Source organism: Eriocheir sinensis, chromosome 17, assembly GCF_024679095.1.
Source record: "Eriocheir sinensis breed Jianghai 21 chromosome 17, ASM2467909v1, whole genome shotgun sequence".
NCBI classification, from domain to species: Eukaryota; Metazoa; Arthropoda; class Malacostraca; order Decapoda; family Varunidae; genus Eriocheir; species Eriocheir sinensis.
Window position 1 is genome coordinate 14,132,150 of NC_066525.1, and position 24,358 is coordinate 14,156,507.

At 40.6% G+C, this 24,358-nt stretch overlaps 1 protein-coding gene across 7 annotated transcripts in view; it reads right to left on the bottom strand.

Annotated features, from left to right (window-relative positions):
- LOC126999980 (cholesterol transporter ABCA5-like) overlaps positions 1-24,358 on the bottom strand; it is a 50,756-nt gene that overhangs the window by 22,332 nt on the left and 4,066 nt on the right. For 4 of the 7 annotated variants that reach the window (XM_050863313.1, XM_050863316.1, XM_050863315.1 and 1 more), the window contains exons 2-21: positions 21,309-21,526; positions 20,740-20,907; positions 19,924-20,027; positions 19,359-19,472; positions 18,870-19,002; positions 18,374-18,606; positions 18,039-18,225; positions 15,272-15,418; positions 13,812-13,962; positions 12,758-12,837; positions 12,152-12,311; positions 11,871-12,012; positions 11,454-11,568; positions 10,822-10,918; positions 10,427-10,569; positions 9,652-9,791; positions 7,214-7,439; positions 5,763-5,959; positions 5,192-5,379; positions 1,503-1,692 (exon numbers count right to left, since the gene is read on the bottom strand). In XM_050863313.1, coding sequence (XP_050719270.1) covers positions 1,503-1,692; positions 5,192-5,379; positions 5,763-5,959; positions 7,214-7,439; positions 9,652-9,791; positions 10,427-10,569; positions 10,822-10,918; positions 11,454-11,568; positions 11,871-12,012; positions 12,152-12,311; positions 12,758-12,837; positions 13,812-13,962; positions 15,272-15,418; positions 18,039-18,225; positions 18,374-18,606; positions 18,870-19,002; positions 19,359-19,472; positions 19,924-20,027; positions 20,740-20,907; positions 21,309-21,485 — 3,092 coding nt within the window. In that variant the 5' untranslated portion in view covers positions 21,486-21,526. Of the gene's footprint in view, positions 1-53; positions 116-1,502; positions 1,693-5,191; positions 5,380-5,762; positions 5,960-7,213; positions 7,440-9,651; positions 9,792-10,426; positions 10,570-10,821; positions 10,919-11,453; positions 11,569-11,870; positions 12,013-12,151; positions 12,312-12,757; positions 12,838-13,811; positions 13,963-15,271; positions 15,419-18,038; positions 18,226-18,373; positions 18,607-18,869; positions 19,003-19,358; positions 19,473-19,923; positions 20,028-20,739; positions 20,908-21,308; positions 21,527-24,358 lie in introns of all 7 variants that reach the window. The other 3 variants (XM_050863317.1, XM_050863318.1, XM_050863319.1) reach the window with 2 other exon arrangements.

Sequence of the window (24,358 nt, forward strand, 5' to 3'; positions counted from 1 at the left end):
GGGTGTTGAGGTCAGAAAAGATCAAGGAAAATAGTGCCTTAGGGCCTTCTTACCTGTTTTGATTTCTGACATTAAGTCAACATTTGTGCCATAGGCAGCACCTTGGGTGAAGTTTCTGTGCAGAAGCAGGGTGTCAGAGGGTTAGTGATAGATAGATAGAACATCAAACACTTTAGTCATCATGACTTCAAAGCTTTTACCTCCTCTCCAACCCTCAACAACTTATTTATGTTGCCATCACCAACTGCCTTACTAACCTTCGCTTTTATAATAACCTCTCAAATCCAGTGGTGGGCACCGCTAACCGAAAAGTTAGCTTCACTTACTGGCAATCCACTAAATAAAAAGTTAGCTTTGCTTACACTAAACCGCTAAACTGATAAGGAAGTTAGTGGACGCTATCGCTAACTGCTAACTGCTAACTTTTTTATATATGTGGATTTACATTATGGAACAAAAATGTCCTCACTCGGGTCACCTTCCATGATGTCGATAACAATAACCCAGGCAGCAATAATGAACACGACTACATGGTGACAACGTCGCAGTTGAACTGAACAAAGAGCCCAACAAGTAACAACATGAGAAAGAACCCTCCAGTTTATCCTAAATCCATATATTTTACCAAAGATTTCCCGTGAATTTATGCATTTTTTACTTTTTTCGATAACTGACACTTATTTTTATTATTTCAAGTTTATTTCTTGTAAGGTGGAAAATATCGAATTTTTGTTATTAAAACCCGAGTTCAAAGAGTTGGAAATGGAAGATGCATTAACCTAAAATACCAAAAAGTTTCCCTAATAATTGTCCAATTACACTACTTTAAGGCATAATTTACCCAAAAGTGCTGTGTCTACCCTTAACCCGTAAGCTGCGGGACTGAGATTCTGAGTGCGTCGCCTAGGGCGGCTATATCAGCGAGAGATTGACCTTCAATAAATGATATCTAAGTTACATAAACGTGTCATAAATATTACAATACACATATCTGTAGCTCGAAATGTGTTGTATCCTGCATATTTCTTAGATTTTTCTATCACAAAAATGTTTTTCTGGCAGTATCTGAAGCCGCGGCGGAAACTTTTTGGCGCCTGTTTGAAAAGCCCGCTTCCAGAAGGCTTACAGCAGCTTACCGCTCAGCCGCCCAGAAGGCGTACAGCAGTTTGCGGGTTAAAGGACAAGAACAAACCTGTATGAATTTTTAGTGGACTTAAATTTAAAGCTAGTGGAGGAGGACTCACATTTAGTGGAAGCTAATTTGTCCACTAACTGTTTCAAACATTAGCAAAAATGCTTATCACTAATAAAAATGTTTAGTTCGCTAATTAGCAGTTAATGGATTATCGGAACCGTGTCCACCACTGCTCAAATCTTTGCAAGAAGAGGTAAGTTTTATAAATTCTAGGATGATCAACTTCTATCTGAACAAGTAGTACATATCAAATAATATTTATTAAATGATAGCCGTTCCAGATTCTCGTAAATAGACACCAACAAACCTGGTTTGCATTGGGAAGCTCTTGACATCAAAGGACCCCATACAATTCTGTTCCTCAACCAGGTCAGAATAGTTGCCAGAGTATGAGTCAACCTCCATGTCTGCTGATGTTAGAGTTGATACTAGACTGTCCAGCTTGTGTGTTGTGGCATTATATAGTAGTGCTCCATAGAGACTGGGTTTGTAGATTTCTGAGAACAACAGAGTTTAGATTATAATTATTTGTGAGTTAATGGTAAAAAATGTTAATGATGAAATCAAATAATTAAGTGTGTCTGTGTGTGTGTGTGTGTGTGTGTGTGTGTGTGTGTGTGTGTGTGTGTGTATACCTATTTGTAGTCTACTGGGCACGAGCTAAGCTCTAATAGTCCCGTCTCCATATCTACATTCATCCAGCCTTTCCTTCATTTGGTGGACACTGCTCGCCTCCGCCACCTCTTCCCGCAAGCTGTTCCATGTGTTAACACTTCTATGTGGAAAACTATACTTTTTCAAGTCACTCAAACAGGTTCCTTTATTATTTTTTTTTTTCCATGTCCTCTCAGCCTCTGCATTCTCGCAGTTGAGAAGAGATCATCTCTATCCACCTCATCAAACTTATTTACCAACTTATACAGCGTGATCAGATCTCCTCTCTCCCTTCTTTGTCCCAGTGTCGTCAATTTCATCTCCTTCAATCTGTCTTCATACGTCATATTCGAGAGTTCTGGGACCATTTTAGTTGCAATTCTCTGTATCCTTTCCAACTTCCTGATATCATTCTTTTTGTGAGGCGACCATACAACTGCAGCATATTCAAGTTTTGGTCTTATCAATTTTGTTATTATTTTCTTCATAATTTCTTTGTCCATAAAATGGAATGATATGCTTATATTTTGCATCATCCTGCAGGTTTCTCCAAACAGCTTGTTTATGTGCTTTTCTGGGGATAGTGTGTCTTGCATCGTTACTCCCAAATCTTTTTCTTTATGAACCACCTTCAAGTTTTCTTCTCCTGTCCTGTATGTTTTCCTTGGCCTTTTTTTTACTTTTTCCCATTTCCATAACAAGGCATATGTTTGCATTAAATTCCATCTGCCATACCTGGCTCCATCTATACACTCTGTCCAGGTCTTTTTGCAGTTCTTCACAGTCTTCCTCCGTCCTCACTTTTCTTATTAACTTTGCATCGTCTGCAAAAAGGCTCATATAACTTTTTATACCCTTCTGCATATCATTTATATATATTAGAACATTATTGGTACTAAAACTGAGCCTTGGGGAACTCCACTCTCTACTCTCCTCCTATTTGATTTCTCTTCCCTAATCACCGTCCTCATTTCTTTTCCTGTTAAGTAATCCTTCATCCACTCGATAACCTTTCTGCCCATTCCTCCCCACTGCTGTAGTGTGTGTGTGTGTGTGTGTGTTTTTACAACAAAGGAGACAGCTCAAGGGCACACAAAAAAAAAAAAAGAAATCAATAATTAAAAAAAAGCCCGCTACTCGCTGCTCCCAAAAAAGAATCAAAAGAGGTGGCCGAAAGAAAGGTCAATTTCGGGAGGAGAGGTGTCCTGATACCCTCCTTTTGAAAGAGTTCAAGTCGTAGGCAGGAGGAAATACAGATGAAGGAAGATTGTTCCAGAGTTTACCAGCGTGAGAGATGAAAGAGTGAAGATGCTGGTTAACTCTTGCATAAGGGGTTTGGACAGTATAGGGATGAGCATGAGTAGAAAGTCGTGTGCAGCGGGGCTGCGGGAGGGGGGGAGGCATGCAGTTAGCAAGTTCAGAAGAGCAGTCAGCATGGAAGTATCGATAGAAGATAGAAAGAGAGGCAACATTGCGACGGAATTTAAGAGGTAGAAGACTATCAGTAGGAGGAGGAGAGCTGATGAGACGAAGAGCCTTAGACTCCACTCTGTCCAGAAGAGCTGTGTGAGTGGAGCCTCCCCACACGTGAGATGCATACTCCATACGAGGGCGGACAAGGCCCCTGTATATGGATAGCAACTGCGCGGGGGAGAAGAACTGGCGGAGACGATACAGAACGGCCAACCTCGAGGAAGCTGATTTAGCGAGAGAGGAGATATGATGTTTCCAGTTGAGATTTTGAGTTAAGGATAGACCGAGGATGTTTAGTGTTGAAGACGGTGACAGCTGAGTGTTGTCGAAGAATAGGGGATAGGTGTTTGGAAGATTGTGTCGAGTTGATGGGTGGAGAAATTGAGTTTTTGAGGCATTGAAGGACACAAGGTTCCTTCTGCCCCAATGTGTGTGTGTGTGTGTGTGTGTGTGTGTGTGTGTGTGTGTATTTACCTAGTTGTATTTACCTTGTTGTAGTTTTACAGGGCCTGGACTTACGCTTGTGTGGTCCCGTCTCCATATCTGTATCTGTCCAGTTTTTCCTTAAAGTTGTGCACACTCTTTGCCGATACTACGTCCTCACTTGGTCTGTTCCGAACCTCTATGTTTCTTTGTGGGAAGCTATATTTCTTTATGTCTCTCAAGCATTTTCCTTTTCTCAATTTTTTACTGTGTCCTCATGTGTAGCTGGTGTTTCTTCCTTCTCATGGTAGTAACTCCTCATTATCTACTTCTTCCATTTTATTCCATAATTTATAAATTTTTATTAGGTCTCCCCTTTCTCTTCTTTGTTCCAATGTTGGCAGATCCATTTTCTTTAACCTTTCTTCATATGACAATCCCTCCAGTTCTGGAACCATTTTCATTGCCATCCTTTGTATTCTTTCAAGTTTTTTTAAGTGTTTTTTCTTATGGGAAGACCACACAGTTTCCATATATTCCAGTTTTGGTCTAATCATAGTGGTTATTATTTTTTTCATCATATCCTTATCCATGTAGTAGAATGCTATTCCTATATTTCTTACCATTCTATACTTATCACTGAATATCCTATTAACATGACTCTCAGACTGTTGATTATCTTATATTGTCACTCCCAAATCTCTCTCTTCTTGAACTTTTAATATTTCTCCATCTCCCATTCTATATGTCCATTTTGGTCTCCGTTCACTCGTTCCTATTTCCATTACATGACATTTCTTCACACTGAACTCCATCTCCCATTTCAAACTCCAGTCCCAAATCTTATTTAGGTCCTCTTGCAGAATTTCACAGTCTTTACTGTTTCTTATATGTCTCAGCAATTTCGCATCGTCTGCAAACAGGCTCATGTAACTGCTTACTTTTTCCGGCATATCATTAATATACACTAGGAAAAGTATTGGTGCCAATACCGATGCTTGAGGCACTCCACTATCTACAATTCTCCATTCCGAATTCATGTCCTTTACCACTGTTCTCATCTCTCTTCCCCTTACGTAACTTTCCATCCAGTTTTTCATTTTCTCTTTCAATTCTCCTTTATTTTCCAGTTTCCATAGAAGTCTTGTATGTGGAACTGCATGTGTGTGTGTGTGTGTGTGTGTGTGTGTGTGTGTGTGTGTGTGTGAGTGTGCTAAGTAAATTATGATATATATATATATATATATATATATATATATATATATATATATATATATATATATATATATATATATATATATATATATATATATATATATATATACTCTATTAGACAGAATACAGAATTGTTCTAGTAATTTCTAAAATATGTGCTATTTCTCATGGGTTAAATAAGGCAACAAAAACCATGCAGCAAAATCAATGTAAAATATAAATGTCACTCACCAGGCTTAAGGGCAAGAGGTGGACTGTCATCAGTGGAGATCTTTATGCTCTGAGAGTCAGCCAGGGCAATGGATGCAATGGTGAAGGCGAGCGGGAAGAGGATCAGGAATATCACAGCGGTTGGTTCCCTGATCATATTAGTCACACGTGCCTTGAGGAGTGCAATAAAAGTCCTCCAGCTGTCTTTCCTGTGAGAGGAAGAGATTGAAGCAGATTAAGACTGAACCAAAAAATAATTACAAATAATTGACTAAGTTAAAATAAGTTACATAACACTATAGTTCATTCACTTAAGCTGGATCCCTCCCAGCAGTAGTAACCTGTAGGAGGTGCAGAATGATATGGTGGAGCGAGTCAAGAGAGCTGGACAGTCTAATATTCTTTCTTCCATCCAAACAATTCCAATCAAAATGATCATTCTCATAACATCTAACTATTCCACTCTTTCAGTATCTGAATCTCACTTAAGTCTGCTGTGAAACAAAATATCAAACCTTAACAAGAAATAAAACCTACTGTAGGTCATTACAGCCAGCCATTTCAAACCATACCAAAAGAAGTGTTGGCTTACTGAACATCCACATTTTCAATGGCAAAGCCTTTATTTGCTGCAATGAAGTTTCCTTGTGTTGCCCCATTGTCCTGCGCTGATGTGGAGCTGTGGATGGGTGAGGCTGAGGGGGACTTCTCACGAATCATCTGCTGTCCTACATTGTCCATGGAGCCAAGTTCACCTTCCTCACTCTCATCGTTTAGAGCTAGAAACACCTTGATAATGACAGAAAAGGTTTTAATGCAAACAATAACTTTTACACTAAAATAAAGAGTAGTCTTCCTTTTCTTAGGAAAGTTATTCATCATGAAAAAGATATGGGATTAGAAGAGAAATAGGTCTTCCTCACCTTTTCCTTTCACTGCATGAAATATCTTAAAAGTAGGATGTATGACATTCAAAAAAACTAATATTTTCCACACTCACATGGTTCCAGATGTTGGAGAACCAGCATGGAGCGATACAAGGAATAATTTCCTAATAATACAAATTCCCTGTACTGATTTCATTAGGGATCCATAGTATTAGGAAATTATTCCTTGTATCGCTCCACACTGGTTCTCCAACATCTGGAACCACGTGAGTAATAGTCATTTAGTAGTAGTTGGGGCTAGGGAGTGTTTATCTAGAATTGAAGCATGGCATCACTTATGATATCCAACCAATTTATAATTATCATATTGTGAAACTAAATATTTTTCACAATATGCTTGACACACAGAAAAGGTGTCAATATGTACACTATACATTTAACCTAATTATGAATGCAAGTTACTTTCTGTATGATGTAGCAGAGCAGCGTAATCATGGTGGGAAATGAAGGATTTTTTTTTCTTTGTGCACTTTGTTTGAATGAGCTGAGATGGCAACTCACACAATCTATCAAACTCCCATTCCCCATGTCTGTCTAGGTGAATGCTTCGCCTCCCACACACTTCCCACCCTGTACCCCCTCCACACCACCCAAGACTGATACCACACCATCCCCTCCCCTTTCCTCTCCTCCTGACTGAGGGGCCAGGATAACCTCGTGACAGAATGTGTACAAGTCTCTATCTTGCCCCATAGCTGAGTTATCATGAAGTAATTGAGCAGCTGGGTGGTAGAGGACACTGGGTGTCAAGTATTTATTGTGGGGAGCTGTACTAGGAAAGGAACAATCATACATTCAAAATAACAGCCTGCATGGCTTCCAAACAGTGATTATGGGCTAGTTGCCGCCTGTGATTGTGGGCACCTGTCCTTTAGGGGTTAACAGTGGACTCAGATAAAGGCAACACCTGCTTGGTCTTGGCAAGCAGTACTTTAGTAGCTGACACCATGGTGCTGGGTGCCAGCAGCTATCAATACCAAGCACCACCCATACTAATTAGTGTCATTACCAAGAAAGTGTGAACTAAAGACAAGACATTCCCATGAAATAAGTTTCAGTCATGGTTACCCTGAATGTGACAAAATCAGTTACTCACCTCCTCAAGTGTGGTCATAGATACTCCATAACCTTCAATGCCTTCACTTCCATTGCTAATTCTCTGGTCTAGTTGTTTGAAAAGGGAAGGGAAGTGTGGTGATGAGTCTGATGGGAGGATAAATGACATTTCTTTCCCATAATAGCGTGCTAGCTGAACCTCTGGTATGTCTTTTTGCAGGGCCTTCTTAACTGTTCCTTCCTCTGAGTTTTCCTCTACTATCAATCTGTATGTGGAGAAAGAAAAAAACAAATCACGTTTTCATGTTTTCAAGTTGATAGAGACAGAAGAGAGGGCTCCGACAGAGTGGGGGAGTAGCTACACTATCCCTATTTATAAAGGAAAGGGAGATGCACTTGTGTGTGGAAAGTACATAGGAGTGAGGTTGCTAGAGCATGGAATGAAGTTGTGGGAGAAGATTCTGGAGAGAAGGTTGGGAGATATAGTTAAAATAGAGGACATCCAGTTTGGCTTCCAGCAAGCCAGGTCAACTACTGATGCTATATTTGTGATGAGGCAATTGCAGGAGAGATATAAGGAGAATAAAAAGATGTTGTATCACGTTATTGTGGATTTGGAGAAGGCTTTTGACAGAGTTCCTAGAGAAATGATAGCATGGGCTCTGAGAAGGCAGATGGTTCCTGAGAGATTGATCAAATTGGTGATGGCATTGCATGAAAACTCAATGAGTAAAGTGAAGGCTCCAGCTGGAATATCAGAGGAGTTCAGCACCAGAGTTGGTGTCCATCAAGGGTCAGCACTCAGCCCACTGCTATTTATAGTAGTGATGCAGGAGGCTACGAAAGAAGCTAGAAGAGAGAGCCTGAAGGAGCTGTTGTATGCGGATGACCTGGTGTTAATGGCAGAATCGGAGGAGGAGGCAGTGGAAAAGTTCAAGGTGTGGAAGAGGGAAATAGAGAGAAGAGGGCTGAGGGTGAACATGGAAAAGACAAAGGTCGTGATATCTGGACAGGAGCCGATGATAAGAATGGAGAGTGGGAGATATGCGTGCGGTTGTTGTGGAAGAGGGGTGACAGAAAATTCGGTGTGGTGTGCTGGATGTGAAAGATGGAGTCATCAGAGATGTTCGGGTGTAAGAGATGTGTGTAGAGCTGGTGTCGACATCTGTTGTCCAACTTGTGTTGGAGGAGGACGGATAAAGGTGGAATTGAGGCAAGTGCGGATGGGTGAAGCCCCTGTAGAGGTAGTGGACAGCTTCTGCTACCTTGGGGATGTCATACGGTGTGAAGGAGAAGCAGAAGCTGCAGTGAGAGGGAGGATAGCTTGTGCTTGGAAGAGCTGGAAGGAACTGGCAAGCTTATTAGTGAACCAGAATATCCCGCTTGGCAGCAGAGCACAGGTGTACAGACCGTGTGTGAGATCGGTGCTCCTGTATTGGGCAGAAACTTGGGCTACGACGAAACAGCTGGAAGCACTATTGATACAGTGTGATGTGAGAATGCTTAGATATTTGATGGCAATCAGATAGCAAGATGGAATTTCAAATGAAGAAGTGGTGAGGGGGAGTGGCCTGGAGGGCCTGGAGGAGTTACTGAATAAGACCAGATTAAGGTGGTTTGGACATGTGAGGAGAAGAGGAGAAGAACGCATCCTGAGACGAGCACTGAACTTTGAGGTAGAGGGCAGAAGACCACCAGGAAGGCCAAGGAAGATGTGGAGAAGGGTGGTGGAGGAAGGTATGAGGATGCTGAACATCACGGAAGAAATGGCTATGGACCGGCAACAGTGGAGGAGGCTCATATCCCTTCCAATCCCACCATAGGGAATAAATGGACATTAAATGATGATGATGATGATGATGAATGACACATATGCATTCTATATAAGATTCCAGTCAAGTAAAACTTAGCTGTGGAATAGTAAGATTGGATGACTAAGCTAAGAAATTAAAGAATATTAGGAAAAGGATATCACAGAGAGGATATATAAAACAATAACACAGTAAATAGATGTATGCAACACAGGAATGTAAATTCCTGTGATTAGCAGTATTGTGAGTCAGAAACAAACAATGGTAGTTAATACTGCAATCAGGCAGAAAGCCAGGAAAGTAATGTTTTCATAGTGCATTGGTGCACAGTGAATAATGCTGCATGGAATCTGACCATTTGTTTCAAAAGAGGGCAGGTGATGCATACTTCTTGGCGGTAAACATTTGCTTACAAATCAGTATCATCTTAATGTATCACTAGCCCAATGCAGGAGAAAGCCCTTTCCTCTCTACCTCTCTGTTTGATGTTGGTGTACTCCATTCTGCTCCAGCAAATGCTCTTTCATGTATCTACCTGGTCCTCCGTCTGCGCTAACTTCTGCAGCATGTGGGTTGCCCCTCTGTCAATTCTAATGACCATTTATTATCAGTTCTACACATGATTGGACCTGTTCAAGACATTAATCATAATGTCAGTATCACTTACGTGAGATGGTAGCCTAGTCCAAATTTATTTTTGAGGAAAAGTGAAGTTCCACAACACCGTAGTTTGCCCTTGGACATTATGGCTTTCCGATCAGCAAGAATGTCTGCTTCGTCCATGAAGTGAGTTGTCAGCAGGATCACCTAAGAATAGGAAAGGAGAAATAAGAAGAGCAACACATAATAAGATTTCTACTGATTATGTTACTAAAACTGCTCTTCCTCACTTCTTTGTTAACTTTACTATTCTTGTCCAGAAACACATACACATACACACACACACACACACACACACATCTGTCTTGTCTCCTCAAAAAAGAAATACAAAAGTAAACTAGAAAGAAGTTGGAGGATATGGGCCAAGTCAAGGGGCCCCTATTGAAGTGGATGTAAAATTACCTACAAGGACTATCTATCACTGGAGAAACATGGTAATAGCATATTTGGGATCACATACAAAATGTTAACAAATACAAATGATGTTTTTCATTATTTGGAGAAGGACATGCTGCAAAAAATAACAATAATGATAAAACCAAAACTGGAATAAGTAACAACTGTGTGGTCCCTAAAAAATATATATATATATATATAAAAAAAAAAAAAAAAGTAAACTGTTCTTTACCTTTCACTCTTCAGTACTTTCACATTTATATTCAACATATGCTTCTCCCATCTTTTCTTCCTGATACTTTCTGAACACAACCTACCCCCAGATGAAAGCTTTACTGAATACCGTTGCATTATTTTCTATTCCTATTTCCCTAACTACAACACACCTTGCCCTGCTTCCTATTCTTTAAGAGGGTCCACAGCTTCCTTCGGGAATAAGCATCAACTCCAGCTGTTGGCTCATCCAGGAAGATCATTTTTGGGTCTCCAATGAGGGCAATGGCAATGGACAATTTTCTCTTTTGTCCACCTAAAAAATGTTAATATAAATGAGAACTTCATATACAAGATTGTGTAAGAATATTATTGAATATTGGATAAAAGTTGTAATTACTATAAGGATTTTATACAAAGAAAAAGACATGTGCACCAGTCAGCACAAGGAGGTTCATGGATCCTTAAAAGAAATGGTGGACTTACTCTTAGAAGCAGATGTCAAGAAGTCATTAATAACTGCAAATAATGTACTGAAACCAACATGATAAATCATATAAGTAGTTACCTGAAAGATCAGCTGCCTTAGTATCTCCCTTCTCTTGCAGAAAGACCTCCCTCAAAGTCTGCTCCACTTCTCTTTCAATTATGCTTTCTGGGACTCCCTGCCGGAGAAAAATATTGTTCTATTTCATAACATGTATGCTACTGATCATGTTATCTCCCATCTATACCCACAAGATACTGCAGAGCAAAACAATGATCATTTTAAATAAACTAATTTTCAACAGCTTTCCTTTCACCACAAATCATCCATCATATCTCCCAGCTTCTTCCCCTCAAGAAAAAACTCATGAATTTGAAGTTGTTAAATGTCTCAAGAAAAAAAATCATGAAATTAAAGTTGTAAAGTGCCTTCAGTCTTAAAACTGAACATTCCATGAAACCCACAGGCTCTCCCTATTAAGTGTGTGTCTGGCAGCTATGTACACTAATCTGCCTTAAATGGTCAAATATCTGATATATGTTAAATCTTCCTAAAACACATCAAGATCCTTCATCTCAAGTAAATATACAAAATATTAATTCCTTGCAATCTTTGTTCATCCTTGGCTTTATCAGCCTTTCATCAAAACAAACACAACACTGATGGATAAATCAATAATATCCTGAGCTCTGACAAACCCAACCATGCCTCACCCGGATGCGAGCAAAGAAACGGAGGTGCTCCTTTGGGGTGAGTGTCAGGAAGACAACATCGTGCTGAGGACAGATGCCAGTGATGCGGCGAATCTCCGTCAAGTCATTAATGTCACTACAAAGAAAGGATACCTCAATTACTTGTGATTTTCACCAGTTATTCATCACAATGCATAAACAGTGGCCCTCTAATTAACACATGAACTCACGCTAATTGGATTTCCCACTAAATGGAGTTATTAAATAAATGGAATTTAGAAACGAGACTGATGAGAAATGCTTACAGTGGACCTTCACATTAGCATTCTTTGAAAATAATTCATAATTTTTTTTTATTAAAACACCAGCACTGAACACTCTGACAATGATATACATGAGATTATTCAGAAAGAACGCTACCTAATGAATGTTACCTACCTGATGTCCATTCCAAAGATGGTCGCTGAGCCCGAGGAAGGAGCAGTCATGCCGGTGAGGATGTTGAACAGTGTTGTCTTGCCAGCCCCATTGTGGCCCAATATGGCTGTGATCTGCCCCTCATAAATGTCCAAACTGAAACCTTTAGTAAAAAGAAAGAAAAGTAAGTTAGAAGTAAGTAAAAAGTTAATTTTGTTGCATTTTTTATATAAATCAATTTCCCATGTGTTTCAAGGAGTGGTAAAACCCATCCACTATAGAAAAAGATAAACATAGCATACCATCAACAGCTTTCACAGGCTTTTTCCCTCTTGGACTAAAAGTTTTCTCCAAGTTCTGGATGTGCACAGCTGTTCTGTCTTGCATCTCAGCAGACACTGGCTCCACATCTGGGTTGGCATCACTCACATAGCCAGAATTGGGAACTCCTTCAGAAGTCAGCTATGAGGAGAGGGGAGAGAAAGAACTTCATTGATTAAGGTCACAAGTAAGAGCATGCATATGTACTTCCTACATTATGCTGTACCTGAAGCCTCAAGAAATGTACGTCACTAAATATCAATTTAATTCAACTATTTCAGATTTAACGGAAGATTTGAGATTATAATAGAAGCATAAATTGATGATAATTTAATCTACCTCAATTATATTCAACATTATTCACTTTTGCAAATCCATTACTAATGACACAAATCTCTTCACTCATTACCATTGTTTTCTGTCTTCCACAGCATAGTCTGAGCACCTCAAATGAACATAACTTCAGGAATACATTCAAAACTTTCATTCCATTGCAGTCTGTAATGTGACACTTGCATTCATCACAGCTATACATATCAATCCACACAGACCAGCATGTTCCATTCCAGTGTTTTTAACAACATTACCTTGTGGAATTTATTGTGATCTTTTATCCAAAATGACTTCTCAAATAGGAACCATGGCTTCCTCTTGGTACCATATTCACCTGCAAGTAAAAAAAAAAAAAAACTGTCATTGGTAACAGAAATCTTATAACCTTAATGGATACAGTACAATCTCAATTTTGACAATTAATCGTACTAAAAAAGTGTTGCCAAAATTCAAGTGATGAAATGGTGACATTATTTTGCATATTGGAAGGTCACACTGCTTCTTAGCCAAAAAAAATTCTCCCTTGCTTATTGACATAAAACAATAACTACCATTTGTAGAAAACATCACTTAATACTGTAATATTCATTTATAATTATTACAAAACTTAACATCCCAAAAGAGAGGAGGCAAAAATTTGTTAGCAAAAGGAAATACAATAGCAGACAGCAGGACAGACTACATAGGAGATACCTTGGGAAAATGGAGAGATAACAAGGAGAAAGGCATCTGCAGAACCAGAGAAAGGTTATATAGGAGTGAAAGGGGAGTTTCAAGGAAAAAAAAGAGTTGGAGGAAACATGATTATGCTTTCAGATTGGTGTAGGAATGAGGAAGTGATGTCTAAGCAAATAGTGAGAGATATGCGTGCTACACTGAAGATAAATGAAGTGGAGAAGTCCTCATTAGCAGGTTAGTTGGCAGATGACTGTCCTGTAAGGCAAAAGTGTTATTTTTAAAATTTTAGAATGAGTTTAGTTGAGGCAGGAGGTAAGGAGTATTTAAAGTGAAGATTGGCAAGATCTAGTTTTGGAGATGATCTTTGGACACATGCCAGGATGAGAACAACTGTGATCATGATTAATAAGGCAAATAAAAGTAACAATGATGTAAGCAAAACATTAATCCTGTATCAAAAGAAATACTATTAATATTGTATACCACTCGTGATATGAACAACTGAAGTGAATTGGAGGAGGGTGATACTGGAGAGAAATGGTATACATGCTTGAAGTGGATTGCCAGAACAGTGATAATGGCAATGACAATGAATGTGACAAAAATTATGGGAGACAGACGTAGACATACTTGGAACAACGTTGTCAAGGTAGTAAGCTAGGAAGAGGTAGAGGAGAATGTCAACACTGATCATGATGAGGCTGCCAGCAAAGGGGAGCCCAGGGCCGTCCCACAATGAGGCGTAGGTTATACCATTGGCAGCGTAATCAAAGTAGATAACCTGAAACATTTCAGGACAGAAACAGGGGATGGATATTAGAAACCTGAGCACACTTTGACAAATGTATTTATATGCATATAACAATCTTCTAAGCAATAAATACCTTTTAAATAAAATGAGTAAGTCAATTATTTGAATTTGCAACATCCTGCATGGCTGAATATAAAAAAAATCCATTTCACGAAGATATTACAGTCATCATTATTACCATCATCATTAACATCCCCAACCATTTTCTGCATAGGGTTAGTGTAAGTGATGACAAACTTTAGAAGCAAGAGAACATTACTATACTTGATAGTAAAATTCTTAACCCTTTCCATCCATGATGCAGACATCGGCATCACAGTATGGAAAGGGTCAAGAGGAAATGGAAGAGGATTAATCCTCTTCTAAACCTCTCAATCCTCCTCTTAATCCTCTTCCATTTCCTCTTAAGAGGTTTAGAAGAGGATTATGAGGAAATGGAAGAGGATTAAGAGGTTTAAAAGAGGACTAACCCTTTCCATACGGTGACACCGACGTCGACGTCGCCAGAGTGAAGGGCTTAAGAATGATGTTTTCTATGTCCTCTCTGGCCTGAATCCTCTGAAGACTTACGAACGTAAAAGAGGTCCACCTATTGTCCTTAAAAACTGTGCTTCTCCGCTGACACCCTACCTTGTCAAACTCTTTCCCTATCATGCAAAGGACATTGCTAAATTAGATGTTCAACATCAGGCAACAAAAATGATCTCTTCCTTGCGCAAGAAACCATACAACGATAGGCTCTCAACTCTTTAACTTGTTCTCTCTTGAGAAACGTTGCCTCCGAGGAAAACTGACTGAAATTTTTAAAATACTTCATGGCTTTACCAATGTGGACAAATCAAAATTGTTTATAATTGATGACACTGCGAACGAGAAATAATGGCTGAGCAACCTTGCAACACTCCCCCAACCATTGCCGAGCATAATAAGGTGGCACTGTGAGTGTTATAAGTATAATATCATGTTTGCACAGTGTTTTTAGGGAAAATATGTCCAAAGAGAGGTATAATAGGCACAAAATGTAGGTAAACCAGCCACCCGATGACCATTTAGAATTATTGCTATTGATTCTTCAATTCAGCTATCACATATTTCCACTATCACACACAGTTTCGTAACCAATTAGGCATGGTAGCAGGGGGATGAGTGTAAGTACCACTTTTTAACAATTATCATGTGATAGAATCTGGAAATGGAGGCAGTAGAAGCAGATATGGAGACAGAACAAAAGGTAAAAGAAAATAATGACTTTATCAAAAGTCTGCTCTCTCTTCATTACCTTATCAATTGCAAATGCAAATGCACAGGGAGAGAAAATTCCCAGTCCCCAGAAAAGTCCTGGATTAACTTCATCTTCAAGGTAGACTTGAAGGTAAAACAGCAGACTCAAGGAGATCTGGACCAAGTTGCCGACAACTCCTGCAACCTGAGACACACACAGCAATGTATCAGCAGTGTGATCATATAACAGCTATGTTCTTAAGAAAATAACAGTCTTACATGGGTTTCACAATTCAAAAATACCCAACTGTTTTAGATACGGTTAAAATGTCTAATTTTACAAATTAAATTAATTGTTCAAAACTATCACTATCACTGGTAGATCACAGACTGGAAGCATTTCACTTTGCTCACATTTACCTCTTCATTCAATTTTGTCATAAACTTTGACAGCTAACTACTCAACATTCTACCATCATGTACTGTTCTGACATTATAACTATAGTGCCCTCTTGAGTTTCGCGATCCTCAAGTTTCGTGGTTAGTCCTAAATTCTTACCATCCCGACTTTCGCGTTGCTTTGACATGTGCGGGTCACGTCTACTTACCATCGGCGTCACGCACGCTACCTTAAAAGGTAGTATCACACGGGACATTTTCCTCCAAATATTGTGGCTAAGGCAAAGAGAGAGAGAGAGAGAGAGAGAGAGAGAGAGAGAGAGAGAGAGAGAGAGAGAGAGAGAGAGAGAGAGAGAGAGAGAGAGAGAGAGAGAGAGAGAGAGAGAGAGAGAGAGAGAGAGAGAGAGAGAGAGAGAGAGACTTATTAAACGATGAAGCCAGAGTTGGGGAGCTGGATGGGAGATGTGAGGAACTCCTCTCCATGTAGAGTCAAATTACATACCTTGGAAAAAGGAAGAAAACGGGAAGAGAGAACGGGTTGCCCTGAAGCCGCAGTTGAAGGCGGCTGTCTTACAGCTGGCTGACAGTTCCGAAAACACACTTGTGATTTGCTGAGAGTCCGATGACGGCATCGCCGACGCTCACCCCATCAGTGGCCTCACTGCCCCAAGGCGGCGTCACACTGGCTGCTTTCGTCCAACCGCTGGGGCCACGGGCAACGCCCGAACGCCCAACTGGGAGCGAGTCCACGGCTATCTGCAAGCTGGTGTCACACTGGGCCCCCCCTCTTCCCACCTCGTTGGCGCCAGCTAGGGCAACCGGCAACTCCAACCCTTCCGGGCGTACGTCACACACGGCCAAGGTCGGCTGACTGCATCCACATCCACAACACAAACAAAGCACCTGCCCTGCATCAACATGGCGTCGTATGCCAAAGCAAGGGCCGCCACGGCCTGTGCTGCCATCACCCAAGTTATGGACTCTTTGCTGCAGCCAAATGGAAGGAAGAAGCAGCTGTGGGTGTGGCACGCCTGTGGCTCCCTCATGCCAGTTCCCACCGTCACCACACGCGCAGCCAACCCACCTATCTAGACTCAACCACACAAACACATGGATCGAATAACAACCCACACACACACACACACACACATGCACGCACACACCACTCACCAGGAACCACTGCAGATGTTTCTGACAAACAGAAACAACTTCACCATTTCCTGAGTGTGCCAGAAGGTATTTGTTGAGGGGCTCACATGAACCAAATCTAGTCGCAGTCGTCTTTAACACTGCTCTCTTTTTGCCATTGGGTATGTTTGGTTTGTATGAACCACTCGCCAAATAAGTTCCAACACACTCTAGGAAATGGCGAAGCCGCTTCTGTTTGTGAGAAATACCTGCCATGGTTCATGATGAGTCCGGTGCATGCGCGCGTAAGTGTCTTTGCTGTTACTCGATCCACGTGTTTATGTGGTCGGAGTCTAGATGGGTGGGCCGGCCGCGCATGCGCAATGGTGACAATGAGAACTGGCATGGAGGAACCACAGGCATGCCACACCCACAACAGCTTCCTCCTTCCACCCAACTGCAGCAACAAGTCCACAACCTGGGCAATGGCAGCACAAGCCGCGACAGCCCCCACTCTAACAGACGACGCCATGTCGATACACGGCAAGTGCCCTGCCCACGTTGTGGATGTGGACACAGCCAACCGACCCTGGCCGCGTGCGACGCACACCTGGAGAAGTTGGAATTACTGGTTGCCCAAGCTGCTGCCAACGCAGTGGGAAGAAAAAGGCCCAGTGTGACAACAGGCCACGGATAACTGATAACTCGCTCCCAGATGGGCGCACGAGCGCAGCCAGCAGCCACAACGGTTGGAGGAAAACGGCCAGTGTGACACTGCTCCAAGGCAGTGAGACCACTGACCAGGTGAGCGCTGGCGACGATGTCACCAAACCTCCAACGAATCATAAGCGCACCCTCAGGGCTCACCCAATCATAGGGCTTCATCTGCGGCTCCAAAACGACCCGCTCCCCCCTCCCACCCACCCTCCAAGGAACATATTTTGAGATAGCAATGGAGTAAAGGAGGAAAAAAAGTCAGCTTCTCCACGGGTTGGAACAAACAAGCTCTTTTTCAGTGTTTTTGAAACCTCGAGTTTCGCGATCCTCGAGTTTAGCGCTATACCTTCGAAACGAAGCAAGAGCGAAACTCGGGAGGGTACTGTATTGTGAAAAATGAGGTTGTGGCCATGGGTCATGTGCATAACAGGGGTCATCAGAAGAAAGGGTTGGAAGCCACTTTTTAAACCATGATTCATGACAAAATTCTAGCTGAATTGGATGCCAATATAATAATGCCATTTATTTCTACCTCACTATCTCACTAAAATACACAAGAGCCTAATCTTGCCAGAGCTTACCTTAGCTTTATTGAAGAATGGAGTCAACATGAAGCCAAACATGATGGAGGAAGAGCCATACAAGACGAACAAGAGGAACAGGAGAAAGAGGTTGGCCTTCTGGAACACTGTGGCAAGTGGCAGCAGGATGATGCAGACCAAGGACAGCAGCAGCACATACATGGCATACACAGTGAACCATGATAACCTGCAGCAGCCACATCAGGATATTAGGAGTGACAGTTTTGCAAGCTGATGTAGACGGGCCACATTTTGCATGTTGTCCCTTACATGAAACCAATCAATATTTTAAGGATAAGAAGTCATTCAATAAAAATCTATAAAGCTAGACTCACCAATAAACAGAGTCCCGAAGGCCCATCATTTTCATGCTTTCTTTCAGTTTCTTTTCCTTCTCCTCAACCACCAGCATCATCATGTACACAATAAACTGTGCCCAAGCAAACACCATATACAATGGCACAATGTTGCGCAGCGTCATGGCTCCATTTGACTCATACCGCCCTCTTGGAAAGTTCTCCACTGTGATCTCAGGAACCTTAATATCCACTGCAGTGGTAGATGTTTGCTGGTGGTCACAAATTGCTTTGAATAGATTATGGACAGTGTGAGATTAACTAGACAGGACTATTATGAGGAAAAATATTTGCTAATCTGTATTTTTAGAGATTATCCAAGCTCAGGTGATACCTAGAGAATCTCCAAGTTACCTTTATATGGTAAAACTTTAAGAGGGTTTGAATAATGCATTAATAAAAGAAAAATGATTGCTAAATGCTAACGAATCAATTCAGGATGAATTTAAAAGCAAAGCTGCATCAGAGAACTCACATTGATAAGGACCATGTCAATAATTGTCTGTAGAGCTGAGAATCCAGAGTAGTAGTAAGAATTGGGAGCACACTGATATACTTGGAGGCCAAATCCATGGTACTGGTCTCGGCACTCCTGTCCTCCGCTCCACCTGCAACAGACATCAGTAACCTCTTTTAACACCATATACATTTTCTTAAGCCTTAATTGCTGCACAAGTGTAATATCTTAATGTATCAGTTACAGCAATTTTTATATTATTTGACCTAATGTAGATACTTAAACAGACAGCACATATAAAAATATTAACAACAATCTTCAGAAACATGAACATTGTGCATTCTTTCATTCCAGCATGACTATAATGACAAAACCTTTTTTGATGTGTTGTTCTTAGTGCTCTCTTCATAAGTTTGTGGACATATGCAGCTAAAAATAATACCAGAGTAAAAATGGTACAAGAAGATTTATGATTGACCCCAAACTATAGCATCACTCCAGACTTACAGCTGAGATGATGGGATGTATGCGAGAACAGGATTGAATCTCAAAGAGTAGCTCTTGTTTGCCAAAGGATCATCTGGGAATATGACGGCAAATTTGGTGGATGTTTTGTTATCACTGAAAATTTCAAAAAGCTGTAATTAATAAAAAAAAATTCAAATTCAAAAGCCCTTTAAACTCAAATTACTAGCCAACCCCATATAAAAGTGCATAAAACTTCTACTTCAAGAATCAACATCCACTAAAATATCAAGTATAATAAAGTTTCCAGTTATTTTTGTGTCCTTAATCATGTCTACCTATGTATTTGGTTACTTTAACAGATGCCCACTTCCATTTGAAGTATTCATATGTCTATTAACAACATTTATTCAGCATTCATTAGTATATGAATTTCTCTTTAAGCAACATTGACAAGCAGGTCTTAAAATGCACTGTATCAACCTTACTTCCTCACACAAATAATCATTTAACGCATTCAGACATAAATTTCGACCCTTGTAAGAAAAGAATGGCAAACAGATTAATGGCTTCCCTTTTTTTTTCCACTCAGGCTCACTGTACTTACGAAAACATTTTTACCAATTCTTCTTCGGTATCATAGTAGTGAACATAGAGAAGGCTGCCTAGCCCCCTTGAAATGCTCAGCACACCCTCCATAACACTTATTACCTGAAAATTTAAGTTCATTCTAACATCTTCAGATTTGCTGCATTACTTACAATACTTTAGTGTTACATATGTGACAATGCAAGGATAATTTGATGAATGACAGGGGTACCATAAAAATAGGCAAGTATAATAAAATTCAGTGGGAATAATGAAACAAAATTGTGACACAAAGATAAAAAAGAAAGGTGAGGTGAACAGACAAATTGATGAAGGAGGAGGAAAGCAATAATAATAATGATAATAGGGATGGTAACATAATCTTCAGTCATTACAAGTGCACTACAAGACAAAAATCTTTCCCAACATTCTCTATCTCACTCTGTCTGATGTTAGAGCAAATGTTCTAATTTCATCTCACTGCCTAGTACTCTGTCTGCCTTGACCTCTACAAATCATGGGTTGCCACTCTGTAACTCTGCTTGCCCATCCATTATCAGTTCATGCACAACATGACCTGGTGAAGGCTAATTCTCATATTTAATCGTTCAAATACAAGCGACCCTCACAGATGCAAACACAGATTTTCAATGATTTTTTTTCCCACAGACTCAAGAGTGAAGATGAGCATCCATGCACAGCTATAGTGTTTGCCTCCAGTTTTAATCTTTTTACTACCTCCAAAGTAAGACAAAGAAAAAGATAAATACAAAGAAAGAAAAAAAAAACAGTAATATGAAAAGATGACAATGATTCCAATGATGTTAAAACTCACCTCCTTGGTGTTTGGAGCCACATGGATAGTTTCATCACTCAGGTATAGAGTGCTGTTCATGAGAGATGCTTGCCCATGGGGGGTGTTCACTGGATCAAGAACCGTGTCACCAATAGAGATGCGGATGATGGCAAGGATCAATATCCAGTAGAGTGGCATGAGGAGCTCCTAGAAGATTAAAATTCCCTATGTTAACCACTTTGAAATTATTGATATTTTTCAGGGTATTTTACTATGCCAATACTTCTGTTTTATCTTACTGTTATCATGCACACCCAACTCATTAAGTGAAAATTTCGCTGAATAATCAGGGCTGCACTTGAGATGTCTATAATTCAACAACATATTATTATTGTCATTTTCTTATGAACTGTTGAAAGTTTATAAACACACTATTGTTTAACAGGCATCATTCAAACTAATGAAAATTGCTAAATTATATTTCACTGTCAAAATTAAGTCACTTTCATTTAGTAAAGTAATGGAAATTCACTCCAAGACTATTAAAACTTGTATTTAAAGAGTAAATAACAACATGCATCAGTAAAAATACACTGAGGGATCCCTACAGTTAGTGTCTTCCTCTTATCTCGCTTCTTTATGGTCAAGTTGCGGTAAATAAGGGCTCGAAACTGGCCCATAAAGCTGCCCTCCCTCATGCTTCTCTCAAGAGTTTCCTCCTCGGGGGCTCCTTGCCATGCTGGAGTCGGCATACTTCTTTCAGAAGTAATTTCTTCCATCTTCATCACCAACTTAATGGATCTTCTGCAGCAGACTTGATATCCTTCTGGAAAATAGAGAGAAGGGTTCATGTGTAAATCATCATCTCACAATGGACATCAGAACCATATAGGCATATAACAACTCATCTAAAAGTAAGTATCATATTTGTCTATATCTGTGACACAATGTACCCTAATTTCTTCCATGGAGGTGGCCACAGAAGTCTCCAAATTTTCCATTCTCTCTGTGCACTCAATTCCTAATCTGTCAACTTTCTCTAACACTCATCCACTCAACTGATTCATTTTACTGGTGGATTCCTTTTGATCCAAAATAAGCTGCTCAGTTCACTAAAATAATTCCCTTTGCAAAAATGCAATTATGTTTTATTTATTTACTTTTTTTAATAGGTGCTGCCTATAGTGCTGGTAGGTTCTCTTGAGGGGCCCCTTGGATGGCCCTAGCCCATTAGTGGCACAGGCAGATTTTATTTATAGTGACTGCTGTGATGTATGACTCTTGCTTGGCCCATGTTATCCCACCAGTGCTCTACTTGAATGAAGTTGCTGAAGTTAGGATTGATTGAAGATCTAGGAAGCATGTGGGTAATCTTTCGTCACTCGGCAATGGTTAAAAATTGTCAGTGTCCTTAAGTGGAACTGACCACTCTGCCACTGCCTCCCCACTGGGTGGCCATTGGTGGCCAACTATGTGTCAGATGCAGAAGATAGTTTTGCATTCACATTCTTTTTGCCAAACAGGCTCACAACTGAAGCTTCTTTGATATGGGTAACATCAATTGATTTTTCCTTGGTAAAACATTTTCACTTAATTTTTTTACTATGTTGATTACGACTTTAAGTTGATGCATATATACTATGACCATGGCACATTCTTAAATATAAATTATCTCAGCTTTGTATCTAAGATCCTCTGTCAACCTATGAATTCTTATACACGTACTATATCACATTCTTCATCATCTCATCGATGCCTGCTCCTAGGAGCTCTCACCAGGGGATGGCCATGGCAGAAGAGTTTCCATCTCTCTCTATTCAGACACTCCCTCCTTGCCTGCTCAAAGTTTCTCACTGATCTTTCCCCCCTCTCCCTAATGTACTCCTTTACCCTATCTCTCCATTTCACTGGAGGTCGTCCTCTAACATTCCCTCCCTCTACCTCACTCACATACACCCTCCTGGTCATCCTACTTTCCTCCATTCGCTCCATGTGACCTAACCACCTTAAAGTCTGTTGCTTCACTTCTTCCACCACTCCACACTTCTTCCCTTCACCCACGTGTCCCATTCCAAAACGCTTATACACACTTTCATTACTCATTCCATCCATTCTACTCACACCACCACTGTCCCTTTGTCTGATATATACTGCATCAATCGTAAGTGAGGTATTTATAGAGTCAAATGTGTAAATATGGACAAAAGACAGGAATTACTTCAGAAAGCCAGTATGCTGAGGACCAACGAACAGTGTCAGAATATCTATTTCAACAAGCATATATGCAGAGACAGGAGCTATATGCTAGGCACCAGCATTCTGTGGGCACTGTAGGTGCTGCCAGCAGCCAGCTGGGGGCTGGGGCTGGCTCTGCTCTCGTGACGCTAGTGGCGGTGCCCAGCATGGCCAACCGTCTGACTGTGCTGTGTCCCGTTCTGTCCCTTTACAACAGTAAATTTATCTCAGATCAATGGGAATAGTATTAGTAATAAGTTAACTTTAGTTTCATATTTTGTCTCAAAATAAGATTGATATCTTAGCTGTTACTGAAACGTGGCTTCTTCCTTCTGTTCCTGATTCTTTCGTTGCCATTCCCAACGATAACATAGTGCGTAAAGATACATCGGAAACCACTGCCAAACATGGTACCTGCCTTTATATATGCAACACTATTGCATATTTAGCACTGGACCTACCAGTCAGAAACTTAGTAGGAGTTCACCTGCCTTCCTTTGGTGTATATATTCTAGTAGCTTATCGCCCTCCCTCAAACTCCCAACTACATGATGTTGAACTTAAATCATTCCTGGAGGACTTTGCGCTCCTGGTAAGGAATTAATCCTTGTGGGAGATTTCAATCTACCAGGTATTAGCTGGTGTGGTGACGTGCCCACTGCCTCTACTGCCCATGACACCTCCTTCCTTGACTGCTTTATGTCTCTTGGTCTTCATCAGTGGGTGACAGAGCCTACTAACACAAGAGCGGACAACATTCTTCTTGACTTAGTATTTACCACGGAACATGACAGGGTCGCTCAAGTGCAGCTCCATCCTCCCTTGCTCAACTGTGATCACCTCACTATATCCTTTATCTATACCTTTCATGGTCTCACTCCAGCTTAGACTCCTAAGATAATTATACTATGGCACGTGGGTAATTATCGAGCCCTGAACAATACACTCTTGGAATTCGACTTTGACTATGAGTTCTCAAACATGTCTGTGGAAGCTGGTTTCAATAGACTTTTAGAAATACTGCAAGCAATGATTTCACTGTATGTTCCTAGCAGAGTGGCCCGTGACCGCCCTATAGTCCCTTGGAAATCTAAACCACCGGCTGAACTGGTCAGGAGGCATCACAATGCATGGGTTCATTATAAAGCAATGCAACAGTCATGGGGTAGGAACTTAGATGTTGCCCAGATAGCCTTGTCCTCCTTTCTAGATGTTAACTATGAGTATAGAAGCTACTCCTATCAGTCACAGAAAGCCTATGAATCCCACCTGATCTCTAATTTAAAGGCTAAGCCCAAGTTGTTTCATGCTTACATACGTAACAAGAAAGTGGGTCGACCCGCTATAGGACCCCTTAAACATCCCTCTGGTGAAATTTGTTCTTCTAGCCCAGAAATGGCAGATTTATTTACAAAGGCATTCT